At 37.2% G+C, this 22,115-nt stretch overlaps 8 protein-coding genes and 1 pseudogene across 9 annotated transcripts; 4 read left to right on the top strand and 5 right to left on the bottom strand.

The window, feature by feature from the left end:
* Nucleotides 1-117: 117 nt before the first annotated feature.
* LOC104704874 (RNA polymerase II C-terminal domain phosphatase-like 5) lies at nt 118-2,529 on the bottom strand. Its single transcript, XM_087509638.1, has 2 exons — nt 1,817-2,529; nt 118-970 (listed from the first exon to the last, which is right to left on the bottom strand). The coding sequence occupies exons 1-2, from the start codon at nt 2,527-2,529 to the stop codon at nt 118-120; spliced, it is 1,566 nt and encodes a 521-aa protein (XP_087365764.1).
* Nucleotides 2,530-3,879: 1,350 nt separating this feature from the next.
* Nucleotides 3,880-5,012, bottom strand: LOC104767525 (uncharacterized). Its single transcript, XM_087508600.1, has 2 exons — nt 4,934-5,012; nt 3,880-4,845 (listed from the first exon to the last, which is right to left on the bottom strand). Exon 2 carries the CDS (start codon nt 4,813-4,815, stop codon nt 3,958-3,960), a length of 858 nt encoding a protein of 285 aa, XP_087364726.1. The 5' UTR covers nt 4,816-4,845; nt 4,934-5,012; the 3' UTR covers nt 3,880-3,957.
* A 383-nt stretch (nt 5,013-5,395) lies between these two features.
* Nucleotides 5,396-6,234, bottom strand: LOC104765356 (protein GRIM REAPER pseudogene; annotated as a pseudogene).
* A 3,694-nt stretch (nt 6,235-9,928) lies between these two features.
* Nucleotides 9,929-10,957, top strand: LOC104779981 (VQ motif-containing protein 19). Its single transcript, XM_010504436.3, has one exon. The coding sequence runs from the start codon at nt 10,205-10,207 to the stop codon at nt 10,868-10,870; it is 666 nt and encodes a 221-aa protein (XP_010502738.1). The 5' UTR covers nt 9,929-10,204; the 3' UTR covers nt 10,871-10,957.
* Nucleotides 10,958-12,522: 1,565 nt separating this feature from the next.
* Nucleotides 12,523-14,519, bottom strand: LOC104779976 (uncharacterized). The gene is made up of 4 exons (XM_010504424.3): nt 13,998-14,519; nt 13,460-13,681; nt 13,228-13,340; nt 12,523-13,091 (listed from the first exon to the last, which is right to left on the bottom strand). Exons 1-4 carry the CDS (start codon nt 14,172-14,174, stop codon nt 12,725-12,727), a joined length of 879 nt encoding a protein of 292 aa, XP_010502726.1. The 5' UTR covers nt 14,175-14,519; the 3' UTR covers nt 12,523-12,724.
* Nucleotides 14,494-15,415, top strand: LOC104779966 (uncharacterized). Its single transcript, XM_010504411.3, has 2 exons — nt 14,494-14,723; nt 14,870-15,415. Exons 1-2 carry the CDS (start codon nt 14,586-14,588, stop codon nt 15,215-15,217), a joined length of 486 nt encoding a protein of 161 aa, XP_010502713.2. The 5' UTR covers nt 14,494-14,585; the 3' UTR covers nt 15,218-15,415.
* Nucleotides 15,416-16,455: 1,040 nt separating this feature from the next.
* LOC104779958 (putative protein phosphatase 2C 39) lies at nt 16,456-20,479 on the bottom strand. 2 transcript variants are annotated; one of them, XR_015594391.1, is made up of 7 exons: nt 20,135-20,394; nt 19,701-19,955; nt 19,320-19,596; nt 19,072-19,226; nt 18,850-19,000; nt 17,211-17,295; nt 16,456-16,771 (listed from the first exon to the last, which is right to left on the bottom strand). XR_015594391.1 is itself a non-coding variant. In XM_087506744.1 (6 exons), the coding sequence occupies exons 1-5, from the start codon at nt 20,177-20,179 to the stop codon at nt 18,863-18,865; spliced, it is 870 nt and encodes a 289-aa protein (XP_087362870.1). In that variant the 5' UTR covers nt 20,180-20,479; the 3' UTR covers nt 16,456-16,771; nt 18,850-18,862. The 2 variants fall into 2 exon arrangements, 1 of the variants encoding a protein (XP_087362870.1); XM_087506744.1 differs by lacking the exon at nt 17,211-17,295 and having other exon boundaries at nt 20,135-20,479.
* LOC104779950 (squamosa promoter-binding-like protein 5) lies at nt 17,668-18,774 on the top strand. The gene is made up of 2 exons (XM_010504390.3): nt 17,668-18,202; nt 18,290-18,774. Exons 1-2 carry the CDS (start codon nt 17,877-17,879, stop codon nt 18,507-18,509), a joined length of 546 nt encoding a protein of 181 aa, XP_010502692.1. The 5' UTR covers nt 17,668-17,876; the 3' UTR covers nt 18,510-18,774.
* A 780-nt stretch (nt 20,480-21,259) lies between the features above and the next one.
* Nucleotides 21,260-22,042, top strand: LOC104745819 (uncharacterized). The gene has a single exon (XM_010467172.3). It carries the CDS (start codon nt 21,266-21,268, stop codon nt 21,896-21,898), a length of 633 nt encoding a protein of 210 aa, XP_010465474.2. The 5' UTR covers nt 21,260-21,265; the 3' UTR covers nt 21,899-22,042.
* Nucleotides 22,043-22,115: the final 73 nt, after the last annotated feature.

Raw genomic sequence — 22,115 nt, 5'->3', positions numbered from 1 at the left:
AAGCTAGCTTAAGGGTTTGATTAAATTTAGATCTTACAAGGAAAATCCAAGTTTTATATGGGGAACTATAAAAAGTCCAAAGCTAAGAAAGTAGAGATTTAGTCTGGGTCTACAAAGTCAGGAATGAAGGAAAATTCTCACATCTCTCTTATAAATATCGTCTTCATTATAGTGATGGTTAAAGAAGGAGTGGTGAATCTTGGAGAGAAAACTCAGAGCATTCGCCAGTGCTCCATCATCAACACTCTCATCTTTTCTCTCTTCAGAGTAAGATGCTGATGAATCCGAGAGTAGATCATCATCTCTTGAAAACATCTTGAGAAGAAACTTGAAAAGGTTCTTGAACATGCCTCCTCCAGCAGCGAGGCTGTTCCTTTCTTTAGTTGCTTTGAAATAAGAGTAAGTTGTGATCTGCAGCAAGTTTGACCTGTTCTCCTGGCACCAAACGTCGTATCTATCGTCGAGGATAACCACCTGGCGTTCGCCGACCAAGACTACATCAAGTGCCTTCTCCCACATGACGTGTTTGCTAACACTAATGATACGATTCCCGAAATACACTTGATGCGGATCAATCAACTTGAGCACAAAATCAGCATACTCGGGGATACAAAGAGTGTGGACGTGCAATATAAACAACTTATTAGCTTCGCGCAAGAACTCGCGAACAAAAGACCGCAACTTTACCAGGACCTCGCGACCAAAGATTCTGGTTTGCCACAAATCAAGATCATCCCTCGAATTGACTTTACCTTTTAGATACTTCTCCTTGTTAGAAAGACGTGGGAAAGTCTGAGTGTCGAAAAGTGTACCGCTCAAACTGAGAACCAAGTGTAGCTTCTTCTCCTGTAACGAGTTTCTGGAAACACGGCTCTTCAAAGACCCTACAAATTCATGGCTCAAGGATAAGCCATCGGCGAGATTACTGAAAGGTTGAAGAAAGGCATCATTAGGTCGAGTCACACGCGATCTGCATTCACGGCAGATTCCTTCAACGACAATACGATGATTGCAAGACATTGGTTTTTTTAGGTCAAAAACTCCTTATTGTTTGTTTATCATGTACGTACAACCCTAATTTTGTTTGGGAGTTTTCCTTTGGGATATATATATATATAAATAGATTTATTAGTGAAAGAAAAACATTAAAAAAATAAAAAACATGTAATTCTACGAAGCCGAAATTTTTGGATAAATCTTATAAACAGATTGGTGAACCAACCTTAGATTTTCACTCTTGGACCGGAATCATAAAATTTATACTGTATATAGTGGAAACCTCTAAATTCGATCATGTCCCGATAAAATGAGGATTACTGTCCTTTCACGACGTTTCCAAATCTTAATAAGCTTTTTCAGTCGATCCGAATACTAGTTAGTTTGCTATACTTGATTAAACCGAAATGTTGAGCAGCTAATTAAAGTCTGAAGTTTTGGAATTCTCAAAAGATCAAAGAATGGAGACTGGAGAGAGAGAGAGGGGTGTTGACAAAAGTTTGAAAATCAAGTGTACAAAATATTAAGGAAATTAAAGCTTTATTATCTGGTCGAGGGATGTAACAAAAGCCTCACGTCTTTACATTGGCCATGAAAGAATCTTTGGTGAAGTGTCTTGAGGGAGTTGAGTGCATCCACCAGCGCTCCATCATCATCATCATCATCATCATCATCTTCTTCTTCTTCTTCTTCTTCTTCTTCTTCTTCTTCTTCTTCTTCTTCTTCTTCTTCTTCTTCTTCTTCTTCTTCTTCTTCTTCTTCTTCTTCTTCTTCTTCTTCTTCTTCTTCTTCATTTCTCTTTTCATCTAGCAAAGAAGACTTGTTGAAGAGTTTGATGAATCTCGTGATGGGTCCTTGGTAATCATCATCCACTTGTTTGAAATAATCATAACTCTTGATCAGAAGCAAGTTTCTCTGATCATCCTTCTCCCACGTCTCAGACTTGCAATCAAGGATCACCACCCCTCTTTCTTCCGCCAGTACAAACTCAAGACTCTTCTTCTTCCTCTTCTCATCAGCGATTGTAATGAACCGACTTGGGAAGAATATTTCCAGCGGATCGAGCAACTTGACACAATGTCGGGCTTGCTTTGGATCCGATTTGGTGTAGGCATAGATTGTAAAGAGCTCGTTTGCCTCACGGAGAAATTCCCGAGCGAAAGGACGTAACACCAAAACACCATCATCATCATCCTTGGAGAGGCGGGAGTGTAGAAGCACGTGCTGCAAGTCAACAACCAAGTGAAGCTTCCTCTGCCCGTACCCGATTCCAGACCTCTTCCGTTTCATTGAAGCTACGAATTTGTAGGTTAGATGGTGACCTTGGGATATGTAATTGAATAACTGTCCATCGCTTTCGTCCACTTTACAACAGCACCTGGCACAGTATCCACGGTAAGACATCGAATGATCACAATCCGGATCTTTGATCCTTCTGCAATTCTTTAGTTCACCTTTATACCAGTGCACGGCAGATTTGCATTCACAACAGAACCCGTTATGGACTAGCCAATGAACACAATGGCCTGACATGGTGAGAACCCTAATTCGACTTCTGCTTTTTTTTTTTTTTTTTTTTAACATATATATATATATGGCTGAATAGTCGTAGACAGGCGAGGTTGTGCTATCATGAGGCCTGGCCCATAGGATAAAATGGGCCTATATAATTTGTTGGACTTCGTTTGTGTTAAAAGATGAGCGAACATGCAGCTGTGTTTTTATCCTTCTATCAACATGCAACATATGTCTATGGCTTTGCGGACAAGCAACAGGAATTAAAACGTATGGAGGAACATGAATGATCTTGTCAAAGCAGGACTGTACTGCCATAGACTAATGCTAGTAGCTTAGACCTAGTGTGAGGTGATTTCAATATGATATCTAGTGCCGAGTTAGAAAGGAAAGGAGATCCATTAAGGTTGAAACGTTTTTTAGAGTAGTTAGAGAAATGGGTAGGAAAGCGATAACAACCCTCAGTCACGTCCAGAACAGACGAAGCTTATATGGATACAGCGAACTTTTAAGATTTGATCCCACGAGTGAAATAGTTATACGTTCAGAACAGAGTAGATGGAAGGATTTTAAGCGATTTGAATATGATAACAGATTAGTATGGAATAAAGAGTACTCAGAAGTAAGCATGGGAACATTCTCCGATTATTCTCTACTGCTTTACTAAAATCAGAAGCTTAAGTGCCTATATTTTTTAAAGAAGAATAGTAGCAATTGCCAAAGAGCAGAATTTACTGGCTTCAAACAGGGGACAAGATCAATTTTTCATGCAAAATGAAGCAGAGAAGAAGCTACAAGCAAGGCCTATCACTCAAAGATGAAAAAGGCAACAATTTGAGTAAAGAGAGAGAATGCTGAATTACTTTGATCAGTTATATGCCTCTGTCACTAATTTTGATGATATCTTCAGAACTGAATAGCAAGCATCTATATATATAGAAGAACAAGGAAGCAACTAGTCTAATTACTTTTCAGTTAAGAATCTGACGGGTTGTCAAATGCAGTGCATCAAAACAGAAATCATATCCATCCAAATAGAAGCAGTAGAAAAATAAAAATGCAGAAGAAGGTTTCTCAACTACAATGCAGCAGGTTCACCAGATTCTCAGAGACGAAAACCTTTTTTGCTCAAACCAATGATAAATTTAGTGATAAATCTCAATCAAGGTCAGATTTGTATAAAGCTGTTAGCTAGCTCGTAAGTTAAGAAACCAAATAACTAGCAATAGAAGTAATTAAAAGGAGAGTTAAAACTTCTTCTTCATCTATTAGAAAGCTGAACATATCAAAAGTATACATCAATCATGTATCCTATCAATCAGCTACTCCTATAACAGAACAAAGTCCTATCATATCAGAACTCCCAGCTCATATACACATATCGAAAATTTCCACTTATATACCGTCGTCATATATTCTCTCTACAACATATCAAAAATCCCATTGCTATGTCTTGATCTGAGTAGTAACCATAGAAGTTTCTACTTCGTCTTCATCAGATGAACCGTCCAAATCACAGAAAGAGAGGCGCCTAAAAAACTTCCTGGCTTGCTTTGACCATATGTAAGAGATGAGAACAATCATAGCAGCAAGTGTGTTTAACAAACCAATCAGCTTTAACCAGAATCTATCGCTTGGCACAATCAACCAACTGCCGGAAACAAACGCCACTGCAAATGATATCAAGCCAATCCACATGAAAGCATGACAGACCTTCAATGTGTTTCTCTGCACTTTCTGGTTACGAGGGGTAACACCACAAAGCAGACCAAGAGTGATCAAACTAACAGGAACCATGGTGTAAACCGCAAGCATGAAGATGAAGAATGCTGTCTTTTTCCCAACGGCTGCCTCTCCATCATCGTTTAACCCTCCTGGGGGATTTAACCCTGTCGACCATCCAACTGTTGCCAGAAAGATCACCACCAAAGCAACGATGTTTCTTGAACTCAACAGTGATTCTTTGTATACGGAATCAGTCTGCTGCTTGTGTTGATGAGCTTCTTGACCACTCAACAGTTCTTCTATGTTAATCCTTTGTTCGCTACTTCCCCCTCCTACCCCAACATAACTTGTTTCTCCTCTTTCTTGAATTAACACCCCATTCTCTGTATCATCTTTTTCGCCATCAGAAACCACAGCTTTACCTTTCCGACGACGTTCCATCTCAGCCGTTTCCAAAGAACTTCTCACGTCCTGCAATTCATAACTTGTTTCTCCTCTTTCATGAATAATCACTCCATTCTCTGTATCATCTTTTTCGCCATCGTAAACCACAGCTTCACCTTTCCGACGACGTTCCATCTCAGCCGTTTCCAAAGAACTTCTCACGTCCTGCAATTCAATTCATTCATGGTTCTCCAATTAAATTCAACCCTGAAAACTCAAACCCATGACTCGTAACCTCATATAACTCTTATACCGCGAGATTGAATCGGAAAGGATACGCCGGCGCCAGTTGTTGAAGACTCGTACGACGCCTCAAAGAAACTCGCCTACTTATCACCTAAGTTTCCAAGAAAATGTCAAAAAAGAGTAAAATTATAGAAAACTTTTTCCAAGAAAGAGTAATACCATATTTGCGTGTATTCCAAGGCAGTCCTGCTTCGACTCTGAGGTACTTGTACGGAGAAGACGACGCGAAGAGAGAGGGCGGGTTTCAAAGATTTTGAAAATTTTGATTTATGTTCCTGAATGGTAAAAAGTTAAACAATATACTATTTATACCCATATACTAACCTATAATTAATTAAAGTTGCATAAGGAATATAAATTACATTCGACGCTTTTTTCTTGGGATATTATGTTTTTTTAAACAGAACCAAACTAATTATTAAAAATAATTTTTTTTTTTTTTTTTTTTTAAGTTTGCATAAGTTATCAAGAACAAAATACACATATGTATATATAAATATCACAGATAAAATCATGGTGCACGTATGCGTAGAGATATCTATTGTCGATTGATAATGTATCCATTTAAGTATGCGTATACGAATACGATCTCTGCTTATGAAGCTTCTTAAGAAATACACCACTCTTAAAATTACCCATTAACCCTCCAGCAGTTTCATATTAAAAAATCAAGCGTAGCCACAATATCCGTACTCACATTTCACCCCGGATTTACACTTTTTGTTGCATTTACCACAATGCTTAGGGTTAAAGCCAACATTGGTGCATATGCCTCCGCAACATCTTTGTCCAAATCTACATTTGTGACCGCACCGTCCACAATTATTCATATCACCTAAGATATTTCGACAATGCTTCTTGCAACAATACAACAAACTCGTCCCCTTGTCAGCCTTTACGCCGTTGCAAACGTTATAACCTGCCACATGACATCTCATCCCTTTTCTGATCTTCTTGCAGTGGCTAACTAGTAGTCGGGCTTTGGATGATATTGTTACATTCGAAAGTATTGTAGGACTTTCATCAAGAATGTAGAACTCTTGGTCTTCTACATTGGTAGCTTCTTCGGCTAAAACGGAATAAGGATTAGACACCGTTGCCGTTGCGAGGAAATAGAGGATTAAGGAGATGAGGGGAATGATCAGTTTAATGAAAGTACAAGGGATCTTAATGACCATTTAGCTTGTAAGGTAAAGAGTCGATTAAGTAGACGAAGAAAGTTTGGCTTTGGAACAAACAATAAGAAAAAAGGAAGAGTGGAACATAAAGGGAAGATGTCGTATTGGTATATATATTGCCATAAGAAGATTCATAATTCTAGATTTTATGAAAGCTTTTTTTTTTAAGTTCCTTAAATTAGGCAAAACAAGTGATTACTATCTATTTATAACGGAAGGGAAAAAGGAAATTCACTGCAAAACCTTACTTACAAGAATCTTTAAGCTATTATCGTTATTATTACATATTTTCTAGTTGTCATATGTTACTTCACAATTTTGTTTGTTAGACATTGTTACTTAACATCATCTCAATTTTCATTTTTTTTTCTTTTTTTTGTTATACACATTTTGTACTTAACATCAACTCATCAGTTGTTTCTGTTAAAATTCATATAACCATTTTCCGCATAACATGCCAAGTTCTTTAGACGGAACTCGGAAAAATGTCTCTAGTCTTCTGATTGAAGCATGGCTGATCTAATTTTCGCAGTACTTTTGCATCAAATGTAGTCGTGTTAACCAATAGTGTCCTCAGCTTTTCTTTTTTTAGATTAGTTATATTATGGGGAAATATGGTCACGAAATCAACTCCACCCTTCTTTCTACTAAAACCAAAATATCACATTTTGTTCCAACTTAGTATTTTATATTTTCTTCTCTCACTTAGACAATCATAGGACATTTTACTGTTATGCAGAGAACTTGAGAAGTCATGCAGTTCACGAGTTGTCTTACACCGAAACCTATGCAAACCTCGCACGTATGAGGACGGTAGATGTGCCACGAAACTCGGTAAGAGTCACATGTCCGTTACGCTTACTTGCAAAACCCGACTTAAGACACTCTAATGTTTCCCCTCAACATGTCGTTTATTTCTCACTTCTTATGTTTGTGACAGTCATATCGCCACCGCAATTGCTCATTACTTACTCACTTTACTTGGAGCTTCACGTTGACTATAAACCAACGTTTAACCGTTGACCTCTGAAGATCCGGTGGAAACTGAAATTCCAATAATAATTTCGTAAACGTGGATACAATTTTGAATGTTTCATTATTATCAAAACAATACTATTTTTACTATGTTCATTGATTCAAGACTGTTGTTACGCACATGACATCTTCTAAGCCTATATAATATATATGCTATAGCTTCATGTTCTCTGAAAGATCAAGATATTCAATTTATATTAACATGTAAAATAATTATTAGTACCAGTTAGTACTGTTGAGTAATTTGAGATATTCATACATAAGCATAGCCATTAGCGGGTTCCAAAAACAATTAATGGGCCAAATCAGCCCAAATTAACCCGGAAACTATTTGCGTGATCAGTAAAACCAAGCTTTATTATAAAGTACATCAAGCTCGTATGTATTCATTGTTTGAGTAGATGATGCGAGAATGTTTGATTTGCATTTCGTTTGTTAATATTTGAACTTTTAATAACGAATCTAGGGAGCTCGTGGGGAAAAAGTCGACTGTGCATTAGGTTTTTTAACACGTTCTCATGTGTGGCTTCTCTGTTTCATTACATTTATTAGTCTTTTCTTGTGGAAAAAATATATCACTTTTATCGATTGTTTTTGTTGTGTTTGCTGTTTACATTGTGAATAAAAAGTTGGTGGGTGACACATGTGTTCAGGTCTTTGTTTTTGCACTGAACGATGAAAAAAAATTATCATCATCAAACATCTATCACAAAAGAAAGATCAGAATCATTTCTGTATGGATAGTCAAACTCTTCTATCATTCTTTTTGAGGTAGAGAATTTAGGTAAAATGGGAACATTTGGTTTGAATGATATGTGATGATAATTTAACCTAACTCGAAAATACATTGAATTTTACAGAATCTAACTACTTAATGTTTATGACAAGAAAGCATTTGTTAGCCACTAATATAAGCATCGTTAGCTTACCTTAAAAAGTTTAAATTTTCTTCTTTTCTTCAGTTAATGGTGGGTGAAAGGTTATTTAATAGTTAATCATATACATTTGAAGTAGTACGAATATATTCTTAAGCACATTAATAACCCCAAAAAGGTAAAAAGAAAGAAAGTGGGAAACCAACTTTGGGTTAGGCAATTAACAAAAATAAATAAAACTATGGGTTAGGCACTCAGGCGGTAATTAAAGAGTCATCATCTTCTTTAATATTCTATCATTTACAGTTTGTTTATCGCATTCATAGATAATACTAATTAATAGTCTTTGCGATCACTATCTTATTATTGCGATTGACTTTCATACACAACTACGACAAAAAAATAGTATATGATTTTTCCTACATTAACGAAGAATATATCAATATGATCCCAATTTTTTTATTTCTCTTATGCCATGGGCAGTCCGCTAAATTCCAAGTACTACATACATAGTCGTACGAACCAATTAATTTAGCAACATATATACATATATATATATATATTTATCAGCTTAAAGAAGAACAATTTGTGACAAAGAAGAATAGGAAAAAAAGAAGAACAATTTTATAGCTAGTCACCAACGTAATTAGTTTAACTCAAGAATTCATTATGTAGATTAAAGAAGAGAAAAAGTTTTTTGGGAACAAAAGTTTGGACTGATCAAACCAAATCAGTCTATCGCAACATGTGTACTTCTACGAATTAAAGTGTAACCAAACATGACATATACTATGGTTCTCATGGACATTACATATAATAATTGTTTAATCTATAGATAATTGGACCGGCCAATCCGAAGTTAATTAGAGTTAGTAGAAGTAGACTAATAGGAGTATTTGCCCGTTCAACTAGGAGCAATAAACCAATATCTGCCGGACAAGTGTCTCTAACTCTCTATAGTCAGACGACTTTTAATTTAAAATTTTCATCATTAGGGTTTGCGGCTCAATACATGCACGCCTATCGCATCTTTCTTTTTATAGTTTTCTTCGTTTCTTTAAACAACCAGTCTTAAATTGAAACTTGCACAAAAGATCTTTGTTAGTTTTAGGAAAGAAATATTGACTAGACTTATTCTAATCGAAATTGAAGTAAGAAATTTTCTCTGAATTTGTTTAACCAAAGTCTACTTCTGTGAACGAGTCATAACGACATAAATAAATCTAATCCAAATAATTGTCTTGTATACATAAATAAGTCTACTTTCTATAGAGGATTTGTATCGTGGTTTATCTACGTGATTTCTTTTCTCTTTTTTTCCTGAGAAAGTATGTAATATCGCACATATATAGTCCACTGAGCCAAAGACTTCGAAGTTTCTTTATTTTATCATCACAAATGAAAATTTGATACGTCGATGTCGCACACATCATATGTAAACACAAAATAGCCAAGTGTACTAGTTTGATTGGTAGTTAGAACATTTCCTGGATATGAAAAAGCTATAGGAGACCGAGATACGATAAATCTATATATACATATTTAGATGTGTATAGGTGTATGTATGCATGCACAAAAACTCATAAAGATATGACTCCCTTGATAATTTTACTTTAGCAGAAAAAGGAGCAATATGATTTATTTATTTTCAAGAAAGCAATTATGTTGTACTGTACTAGTTTTTAAAACTAAAGTATCAAATATAATTTGTTGTTCGATAAGGTATGCAATACAAGCATTCTCTGAATAGTGTGTAAAATTCTATAATTCAATATCAATTTAGAGCCTAATAAAAACAAAGTTGCATAGCAATTTCTTCCTTTATACACTATGGCAGACAAATTCAAAGTTAGGAAATTAAAAATTGCCTAATAAAAACATCTTTTGATTCCCTGGGCACAAATCCTCATGACAACTTTTATTTGTCTCTATATTTATTTCTATAAACATTTACTAGTTTTAATTTTTTCTCATAAAGAAAGATTCCATATTAAATAAAATAACCAATCCAATTCTTTTATAATCCCAAAACCTCAAGAAGAGAAGACCTCCATTTTAATTTCATCTTCTCTTTCACTCAAAACTCACCACAGAATTTTCCAATTCGAACAGACAAGAGAAGAGCCATAGTCTAATGGAGTTATAGAGGAAACCATTAAAATCAAGAAGCTCCCCCAAAAGATAACATCAATGGAGATTTCAACAAACCCACTATCTTCTTCCTCATCATCAGCTTCATCTTCCATTATCAATGGATCTTTACATCATCACATCGTAACTAGATCTGATCATTACCCAACAACTTTTGTTCAAGCAGACACATCTTCTTTCAAACAAGTCGTACAGATGCTCACGGGAACCTCTTCCCCGAGATCTCCAGACTCACAACGTCCTCCGACGACTCCTTCCGGCAAGGGTAACTTCGTGATTCCACCGTTCAAAACCGTACAGCCGAAGAAACATTCTGGTGCTAACAAACTTTACGAGAGGAGATCGCACGGCGGATTTAACAACCACAACCTCATCAAGAACAGTCTCATGATTAACACACTCATGATCGGTGGTGGCTCCGGGAGTCCAAGATTCTCGCCGAGGAATCAGGATATTTTGTCGCCTAGCTGTCTTGATTTCCCCAAGCTTGCACTTAACAGTCCCGTGACGCCGTTAAAGCAGGGGAACAGCGGAAACGACGGCGACCCTTTTGACAGGATGTCGCCATTATCTGAGGAAGAGAGAGCGATCGCTGACAAGGGTTATTACCTACACCAATCTCCGATTTCAACTCCGAGAGAATCAGAGCCGCAGCTTCTGCCACTGTTTCCGGTGACTTCTCCGAGAGTATCGCCGGAGAAGTAGACTGAGAGACTGTTTATACATTCTTTTACTGCGATTGTAATTTTCTTTTTGCTTTTATTATTAATAACTTTGCTCTGCTTTTAAATATCTTTATTACTACTGCTTCAGCTAATTACTATTTTACTTACAATATAGAGTAAAATGTGTTAATTAAGCTTTCAAATAAATAAACAAAGATAATGATAAGATTACAACGAGTAACTTAAATTGTACTACTACAATTTCAAAAGATAATTAAAATTATTAAAGATTAATGCATGGTAATAAATTATAATTGCTACTGTAGTATTTTCTAACGGAGTTAACGTTGAAGTTTGGATTAAGAGAGTAATTATAATAATGTGCAAGGTATTTGTCTTTTGCTATTTTTGTTTTCGTCAACAGAGATTTGTCTTTTCCTATTTGACTGGGTTTATTCTTTGCATCATCAAAACTTATCACCTAATGGTTTTAATCATTATCTCTTTAAATTTCTTCGTCATCGATGATAAGTTTGATAACCTTGACCAAGATTCTCTCTGTCCTTTTGCTGTTGAATTTACCTTTTTTTTTTTTTTATGGTTATTTGATTTGAAGAAAAGTATGTCTGAATTTTGATATATATTGATTCAATCAACCCAAAAGAGATCGTCTCGGAGAACATTTCATGTAGCGATTCTGCTGATGATTAAGTCAAAACCAAGACAACATTAAGTTAAGAATTTGAAACAACAGAGTTATAAAGAAAAAGTTTCACTTTAGTTATTTACTAGTAGAAAACAAGGTGATAAGTCTAGGCCTGGGCAAAATACCCGACCCGAAATATCTGTATTGGAACCGAATCGAAAAACTCCGGTTCGGATCAGGTACGGATTTTTCCCAATATATTAGTTGGATCTTAATTGCAAATACTCTTGGGTATCGGGTATTACCCGATCCGAACCGATACCCAATTAGTACCCATGTATATCCAAACCTATGTTGTTTATAATTTCAGATATGTAATCCTTATGTGTGTTTATCAGTTAGATTGTATTGAAGAAGAAGAATCGTATTTATCAGTTCGTCTCCACTCTCTACTACCTATATGGCTGTACCTGCTGAAGATTTGTTTTTTCTTTATAAATTCTATAACCCTAATCCACAATTTGAATCTGGATTCTTTAAATTTCTTCGCTTCTTCTCCTGAATCTCCTCTTTCAGAGACGTTAAAGACTCGTTCAAAGGTAAATCTCATTGCTTAGTGAATTTAGTTCATCAATTGACACTTATATTGTATATGGAGTTAACCACGAAAGTTTGATGCATTTAACCACGAGTGTTTGGTACTTTAGTTCATCGATTGATTCTTTAGACTCTATATAGAATTGGTTTAGTTATTTTGGTATGATTTTTTTAGTTATAACTTCATGAAATTTGATATAGTTATTCAATTTATATATAGGATATTTTAGTTATTGTATATGGGTATTTTGGTTCTAAATGAGTAAAAAATACTTATACCGAGCCGAACCCAAAACATATCAGATATCTTTCGATATTCCAAAAAAATATCTAAACCGACCCGAACCCGAAAAAAATCCGAACCAAACCTGAAACCGAAATTTTTATTATACCTATAATCCAAATTACTCGAACCGAATCCGAACCGATACCCGAATGCCCACCACTAGTGATAACAACAACGATGTTTATTGATTTGTTTTAAGCTAGTTTTTAAAGTACATGTCAAGATTACAACACAAGGTCGCTGACCGGTAAACTTCACATATCTACCGAGAAACAAAGGATCCAGACACAACCCACAAAGCATTAAACTGTTCTTGTCTTAAGAGCTAAACATGTCTTTACTTTTTTTTTGTTGTCTATGCTTTCTCAGAGCCGAGGAGATAGATTTTGTGTAGCTTTATTACGGTAATCATAAACTCCGACTCCTCGTTTTCTTCCTAACCTTCCAGCGTCAACGTATTGAACAAGAAGAGGACAAGGTGTGTACTTTGCGTCTCCAAGTCTCTGATGCAGAACTTTCAATACAGACAAGCACACGTCTAGACCGATTAAGTCAGCTAACTCCAAGGGACCCATCGGGTGGTTTGTGCCGTGTTTCATTCCGCTGTCAATGTCTTCCTTTGTAGCCACCCCTGTGTAAAGTGTGTGGAAGGCTTCATTGATCATCGGCATGAGGATCCTGTTCACGACGAATCCCGCGTAGTCTTGTGAGCAAACTGTTGTCTTGCCAAACCTGCAGGTTTCAGGGATAGACAGTTAAATCGAATTCAACAAAGAGTAACTAAACCAGCGATTTAGTTAGTTACCCTGAGTAACCAAACCCAAGAAACTTGTTACATGTAAAACTTTATTTCAAGGAAATATCGAACCTTTCAGCGAGGGCTTTTGTAGCAATAAACGTCTCTTCTGAGGTCTCCGCACCGCGAATGATCTCAACCAGTTTCATTACTGGAGGCGGGTTCATAAAGTGCATTCCAATGACCTATAGAAGACACACAAAAACACACTTGAGAAAGTATAAAATATTCGGACTTGAAACTAATGAACAACAGATAAGATGATTAATTTTAGTTAGAGGAAGTAAAAAATATAAACTTGAACCTGGCTAGGTCTTTTTGTTGCGGAGGCAAGACGAGTAATGGAGATAGAACTTGTATTAGAAGCTAAAATCGCAGAACTCTTTGCTAAACCATCTAGATCCTTGAACAACTTCCTCTTTATGTCTTCAGATTCCACAATGGCTTCAACGATGATATCAGCAGAAGACAAATCTTGAATGTTGGATGTTACACGTAGACGACGCAGAGCATCATCACCAACTTCCTGCAAAATTACAAAATCACTACGTCTTCTTAATAGAGATTACCACAACGTTTCAACCATTTCACTTTTCCTAAATCCTGCAAAGTGTTCTGAAGTCTTTAACACTAGAGCACTATCATAAGAACATTATAGTGAAACTAATATAGGATAGTGAAGTAGCCTAAGAACCAATATGCGTGACAGAGCAATCAAAGCAAAACAGGACAAGCTATAAATTGGATTATATTTGCTAACACGGTGATCTCTCAGTTAGTTGGTTTGGTTCCGTGGAGAATTATATACCAAGGAGTGAAAAAAAAAAAGAAGTAAATCTTGCCTTGGAGATTAGACCTTTGAAGACGAAACGTTTGACGGAGGTGGAGATAGCTGCGGTGGCTCGAGAGAGCGCATCACGATCAGCGTCCATTAGCCAGACTTCGAGACCGTTCGTGGCGGCGAGTTGCGCAATTCCTGAACCCATCTGTCCAGCACCCACTACTCCGACACACTTCATCTCCGACGTTTTCACTCTCTCCGCTTCTCCGTGTCGCCGGCTATCGTAATCTCTTTGTACTTTCCCATATCATCACAAGAGATAGATGACATTGCCAGCTAAGCTTCAAAACCTGGGCCTTAACAATAATGGGCCCCTAATGGCTATAAATGGGCCAAAAGATGAAAACGCCACAGTAATAATATAAGGATTTACTTAGGAACCGCTTTGAGGACGTGTCGAGAAGTGAGACATTAACTGAGAAACGTGTCGTAAGTTTGTCCACGTGTCGCTGGCTTGATACTCTTAATATTCCACTGACTTCCGCAACCTTTGGATCTTCTTCGTTAACTACTTCTTATGCAACTGCGAGATAATTTGGGAAAGCAACAGATTAATATCTAATCGAGAACTTAAAGAGGACAATTAATAATGGCGACTAGGTTTTTGGCGAAAAGACTCACGGCGGTGAAGGTTTCAAGTACTCCGGGGGGACATTTCTCCGGTTGTGTTATCCGACAAGCTACAACCGGAATCAACTGCTTCTCAACCGGATTTAAGCAAACGGCGGTACGTATATCTAAGGTTTATATAACAATTTAGATTATTAATTATTTTTTTTTCCAATATTTTTGGATTAGAGTGTAACACTTTTTTCGTTTAATTAAGTATTTAATTGATACTAGGGCTGATAAATGAAGGATTTATTTCTATAGGGCTCTACTCACTATGGTCAAGGCTCGAACAATGCAAACGACGATAAGTCCACGGCGAGTTACGTATCGGACAAGGCAAAGGAAGGAGTGAAGAAAGCAACCGACGCAGCTATCAATGCCGGAGATAACATGAAGGATACGATGGAAGGCGCGTGGAAAGCAGCCAAGGAAACAGGTCAAAACATTAGCGATGCGGTTGCGGGCGATGATGATGATGATCACGGCAGGATTCAAGAGGATAAGGTGGCAGTGGAGTTGAAGGATGTGCAACAGACTGTTGATACGACGGAGTACAGGGGTGTGGAGGATCTACATCAGCAAACTGGCGGCGAAGTTAAGTCACCCTAAGCTAGTGTTTTGGGGTTTCTGTCGTTTTTTTTTTTTTTTTGCATTGTTGTTGTTTCAATGAGAGGTTGCTCGTGGTTCAAGATTTATGAATGGACCGTGGCTAGATTTTCATTACTATTTTTTTTTATCTCTAGGTTGAACTAATGCAAAATAAACAACCGCTCCGAACAATTTTTATATGATAACTATCTTCTAAAATTATGTACGCACAAACATAATCTCCTAGATATTTTTCTCGTGAAATTAATTAAGGAGAATAAAATATGAAGTGATTGCATGCAAAAACTGATATAAGATAAGTGTGTAGATTGACGAATGTCTACGGAGTTTGGTTGTGGGGTTGGGACTGAACACAGCTGGATCGCATAGTCAGTAGGGTATATCACATCGGCAATATTTAAAGCTGGCTTCGTTGAAAATTCCTGCAAATGGAGGGACAAATTCTCTCGGCTCAAAATCGCGCTCTAGCAGATCAGACACAAATGGTGTACTACTATTTACTAAAACAAGTAGTTCAGTTTCTTTGTCTGAAAACAGTCTAGGTATTGTGAATCGTTTATATATACACACACAAAATATGAACTGTAACTATATCATTTGGTTTTGTTTACAAACCCTATCATGATTCAATCTGAGTTCTTTTTTTTTCAGTTATTTATAAGTATGATATATATTATCATAGTTAGATTGTAGCGTCTTTGACACAAATAAACAGAACTGATGCTCTTTGGTTCTGTAGGGGACAAGTGGAACCGAAACGAGAGGAGGCCTAGGCATCTCTGATATTTGGTGTTAGTAGTGGCTTAAGGAAAGGTACGTGCGTTTTGTTTCCTTACGTTAAGTGACAAATGCGAAAGCTACGAAAGTTGGCCAAAGACTGGATAAATATATTCTCCACTTCCTCGATTATACAATAGCATCTTTTTTTTTTTTCTCTTTTTAAGTTCGCGTTTTGATTCTATTTCTTTATTAGGACCAAAACTTGAAATTGGCACCGAGCAGAAGGAGACGAGCAGAAACTTATCATATTCTACGGTTTGTTCACTTTGTGTTCTTTACACGATTTCAAGAGAATCACTTCTTGCTCACACAAAAAGAAATATATATATATATATATATATATACTGTATATAACAAAACGAAAGCAAAATCAAATCCTTAAACTATAGCATATTCTTCTACTTTTAGGTTGCTAGAAACAATTTAATTTCAAAATGAAGTAACATCGAAGGAAGATGTGAGAAGAAAGGGACGAGATTTATTCTGTTACTGTAAAAACAAACCCAAAAGCTCATGTCATAGACTCAAGACATGAGTACAGTTTGGCATGTGAAACCTTTTATGACCTGTCTCTTTCACTACCCAGTATTTCTAACTATTCCACTTTCTTACACTGCTGTATTGTGTAATAAAAAAAAGTTACAAAAAAGAAAGAAAGAAAAAAAAAGCTTTCACTATTTGAGTTGAAAAGAAAAAGGGAAGACAAGTAAAACAGAAGTGGTGATGATTGCATCTTACAGAAGGAACGCCCATACTTGTTATTATTCTCTTCTCCTATCAAAGCAAAAACAAAGCAAGGTTAAAAAGTGAATGATATTGTTACTTTTATGCATGGTTATTATTATGTGAAGAAGATCTCTTTCGAGCAGCTAAACTTTAAACCTTAAACATCAAAGCTCTCTATCAAGAATTGTTCCAAGTGTCATATTGCATTGACTCCTTATAGCTAAAGTGACCTCACTGTTTACTTTTTAATCTCTGAATTTCCACTCCAACAAAATCGAATCTTTGCAGGTGATATTAATAAACACCCAACACCCGAAAGAAAGGAAAAAAAAAGTGTAAAAGCATCAATTAAAATGCATTCCTATGCTATGGTCCAGAACAGATGATATTCACGCTGCCAGCATCAAATATCAGAGACAAGGCGAATTAAAACCAGATTACAAACCAGCATGTAATAAAAAGTTTAAACTGAAAATAACCATTTTACCTCTAATCCTGAGCTAACCTTAAATGCCTATAGTCCAGATGGGTCCAACAATAGATGACCACTAGGTTTGCAGGATGAGGATAGTCTACATCGACAAAGGATATCACCATTTATTAGGATCTTTGTCCGTTTCTAGAGATATATTATAAAGTTAGATGAGAAGACCATGCGTAAATTATGATTTTCCAGCTCGTCTTCATTGTACTATATGTCTACAGTTGCACTGGTCAATAAGGATCATCTTAATTACCTAGAAGGACATCAATGTTCCAAACAAAAGGGTCCCCAGTTTCAATAAGAAATTCAAATTAAAAGTCAAATAATAAAGCGGAAGTACAATATACAGCTCCAATTTTGTACCAACTATTAAGTGCACCAGAAGAAACCAAAGCAGTTAGCAGAAATTTTTCACTTGTATAATTTCAAACTAAACCCCATTACTCTATTCTTCTTTTTTGGGGAGCAAACACATCACGTAATCATGTACTTATTCCACCAGAGAAGCATACAAGGACACAGTGGTCCATCTCCCGACTTTTCTCCCCTTTTTAAACACTTCAAAAAATCCATTATTCCAACCACAAGCCCATCCCTCAACATTACTTAGTCCTAACCAGACTTTCACCACCATTTCATAAAACTATAACTTGAAAGCTTTACCAAAAAATGGAGGGGCAGAGAACACAACGACGGGGTTACTTGAAAGACAAGGTTACAGTCTCCAAGCTTGATGAAGAAGAAACGGAGAATGGTATGGATGGAGAAGAGGAAGATGGGGGAGATGAAGACAAAAGGAAGCGAGTGATGGAGAGAGTTAGAGGTCCTAGCACCGACCGTGTTCCATCTCGACTGTGCCAGGTCGATAGGTGCACTGCTAATTTGACTGATGCCAAGCAGTATTACCGCAGACACAGAGTTTGTGAAGTTCATGCAAAGGCATCTGCTGCAACTGTTACAGGCGTCAGGCAACGTTTCTGTCAACAATGCAGCAGGTACCATTCTTCCCTTAAATATTACTTATAAAAATGATCAGGAAGAGGTTTGTTCTCAATTTTGATGGTTTTGGGGGTTTTGAGCAGGTTTCATGAGCTACCAGAGTTTGATGAAGCTAAAAGAAGTTGTAGGAGGCGCTTGGCTGGACACAATGAGAGGAGGAGGAAGATTTCTTGTGACATTTATGGAGAAGGGTCAGGCCGGAGAGGGTTTAGTAGTCAATTGATCCAGACTCAAGAAAGAAACAGGGTAGAGATGAAACTTCCTATGACCAACTCGTCATTCAAGCGACCCCAGATCAGATAAACCCTCCCGCTCCCTCTCTTCTGTCATCTACATATGCTCTATTTTGTTATCCAAATAATGGCATCTAACCATGTCAAGAAAAGCGAGTCAATGGTATCGAATCCTACACCAATATATAACTACATCCCTATGGTTCCCTCTATGTTGTCCTGTAATGGATGTCTATCAGCAAATCCAAAAGACCTAGGCATCATGCGTCTAATAATGTTTAGTGATCGTGTTTCCTGTATGTTTGAAGATACGATTATGATATGTTTTTTCTACTCTCACAGTCTTCACTTGATCATTTATATGAGTAACGCTAATTGAAAAGGCCAAAATGAGAGAAGAGAAGACTAACCGAGAGCTAATGGTCACTGAAATTTCACGACAACGACCGAGATATCATCTGAGCTTTTCCTTGCAACAGCCTCTTCTGCGAGGTGCTTAGCTGCAGACTTGGCATCTTTTATCCCCTTAATCGTGTCAACGGCTTCTTGGTTTGACATGACCTATTGAGTTTTGAAAGAATCAGCGACCATACAAGTAAGTTGTTGAAAAATAGATAACGATAGATCAAAACCTTCCATAGTCCATCACTTGCTAGGATAAGAAACTCTGCATCGTCGCTAATTATCTCCACCGTAACATATGGTTCCGAACTCAAATGCATCTTTAAACTCTTGTCACCAAATGCCCTTGCCACAGCTAGTTGACCATCAACTCGAGGAACATCCCCTGAAATAGGTTCAATAGAAAATCAAGACTCAATCATATCCAACAACAAAATCATAACATATTTGCATAAATGTAACTGAATTATTTAGATACCAGGAAAGTTAGAAACGAATCCGCCTCTGTTCTCAATTTCTTCCTTCTCCAAATTGGGCTCGTGATCAACAGAGAGTGGCTTTGCAACACCATCTTTGCAAATAACAGCTCGTGAGTCTCCAACATTAGCAACCACAAGCTTCTGGCAATTGATCAATATCGCAGTCACAGCAGTAGAACCACCTTTCCCCAAATCCGCTGCCTTGTCTAGAATCGTCGTATCTGTGATATAATAAGCTTTCTTTATAGCTACCTCAGGCTCTTTCCAGAAATTAGGCTTCCCAATCAAAACCAAAAAAAGAAAACATCAAACTCCATAATCTCAATTATAAACAAAAAAAAAAAAAAAAACTGGACTTCCAAGCACAGAACTCCCATTACCTCTTTTAAGATGTTCTCAAACAAATGGGAGCACAAGTAGTCAGGAATCTCGTGGCTAAGATGGCCATCGAAGATAGCAAACAAACCAAGCTCATTATCATCAACTTCCTTGAATTTGGCAACAACATAATCCTCCATCTCGTGAAATGCTTTCCCTTTCACCAAATGAAAACCATGTGTGATCTGCTTTGACATCTTGCTCTTACCTTTCCCTGAATCTGCAGATGAAGCAGATGCACCTAACCCAACTTTCTCCTACACCAAAAGGTTACAATCAAACAGCCAATTGTCACAACTGAGGTATCTTAGATTCCAACAAGTATATTATATATCTGAATCTAAAAGAACCAGTTCTACTTCTACCAAATACCCGATCCGCATGTTAAGTGGCCAAAAGCGATTGCTAAAGTAAGCGATTAAATTAAAAACGATACCTTTACGGATTCCTTCATCTTGTGGAGAATATCTTTACCGGTCATGGCTCAAGATGAAGAGACAATCAATTATATATATCTAAGAATCTGTATGTGTGATGTAATGAAGAACAGACGAAAATGCATACGAATCGAGAGAGAGAGAGAGAGAGAGAGAGAGAGAGAGAGAGAGACGACCACGATGTTGCATGTCAGCTTCCACCGCCGCTTCCTTTGCGGCGATGTCTGACGTCTTCGCGCCACCTATGCCTCTTCCTTCCATTTTTTTATTAACAAACGGACAAAAATGTTGATAAACGGGTCGATTGAAGCCCAATAGGATGATGGGCTTACTTCCAAAGGTTTAGTTAAAAGGCAATTAATTATGTGTTATATAAGCAAATTAGAATTAAATAAGATAACCACTATCCACTCGTTTAGTAAATGAAACATTAAATATGATTAGCACTGAGATTAATGATGATAGCTGTTTCCCTTAAGGTACGGGTCCTAAAGTGTAAAGCGACACTTCAAAATGGGCCAATGGGAGACAAAAGCCATAGTGCGAATTCTTTTGTCTTTTAAAATTTGTTGATACTGCTGTATTGTGTGTTTTAATTTCTTCTTATCTTAAAATTACTTTTGGATATTTTTAATCTCTAAATTGTTAGATTAGCAGCAGAGAATCTTTCCATCTTTTTGTGATAATAAGCTCGTTTGATAAGGTTGTAGTATATAAAAGCCATTGTTGCTTTTGCTTTAGCCCTAAGCGTATCTTTGGGAGACTTGTGTCCCCTGCGTAAAACATGTGAGCTACATACAGCAGAGAATTTTTTATAAAGTTAGAAATAGTTTGTAGAGGACATGAATTTACAATGCAACAAGATAAGCGCAAGAATTTTAATAAAAATGAGCGTGTTAACTTAGAAGATTAATTAACTAATCCGTGGACCGTGATCCGGTCGACCATCGACGCAATTTAGACAAGATCATTTACAAAACACAATCATTTTACTTTGCCACGTGTAACAAACGCAATTTAGGCAAGTTTTTTATTTGGCTCCCTCCTCAATACTTCCGTACATATTTCGCCACGTGTCCTCCTCTCTATTTAAACGAAGTAGACGAACCACATAAATCAAAGTATCAAAAATGGTGAATCATCGGCAAACCACAGACACTGACGAGTCGCCGCCGGAGTTTGAGTTCGGATCGTTGACTCCATCTTCTCCGTCGCAAGACTCGTTCAATGAGAATTCTCCCGCTGATCACCTCTTCTTCAACGGCCGTCTCTTGCCACACGCTTTCCCTGCGGCCAGCAGTATGTATACAAAGCAGTCAATCTCATCCCGGAGCAATAGTACGAACAGCAGGAGCAGTTTTGGTAGTAATAGCAGCTCAGCTTCTCACTCTCCACGAACGAGCAGTTGCAACGTCGGTTGCAACAACAACAGTCCCATTACTCACATTCACAACAAGCCGTTGGATATAAAACCTCCGAATAGTAAATGTTGCAAAACAGTAAATTCGACGAGGAGGAAAGCGACGGAGATTGTGACTGCGTCTCTGTACAGGTCGTATTCATCGCAGCGGTGGCAATATATAACTCCCGTGCCGGTGAAAATGAGTGGAGGGATAAGGGTCGGTGGGCGGAAGAAGAAGGTGGCGAGGGTGAGGAAGAAGACGGAGGAGAGAAGGGGGAGTAGGGTGATGAAGCTGTGGAGAAGAATTTTAATGGCGGCTATTTTTGCTTGTAGAGAGTGTCATGCATTGGAAGAAGCTTGAGATTTGTGAAATGATGAGTGGTGACGTGGTTATATATGAAACAAAGATGATTGTTCATTCAATAGTAAAAAAACTATATTGGCTTGTGGGTTTTTGGCGATTCTGTAACTAAATTTTTGTCTTTAAAAATACAATTTAAGTATCTTCAACCTTTTGCACAAAAAAAAAAAAAAGTATCTTCAACCTGACTATATCTGATAAATTACGAAAACAAACA

The sequence above is a fragment of the Camelina sativa genome, chromosome 1, assembly GCF_030686135.1.
Source record: "Camelina sativa cultivar CO46 ecotype springtype chromosome 1, ASM3068613v1".
Taxonomy (NCBI): domain Eukaryota; kingdom Viridiplantae; phylum Streptophyta; class Magnoliopsida; order Brassicales; family Brassicaceae; genus Camelina; species Camelina sativa.
Note: the sequence above shows the minus strand (reverse complement) of the source record. Positions and strands in the feature narration are given on the sequence as shown.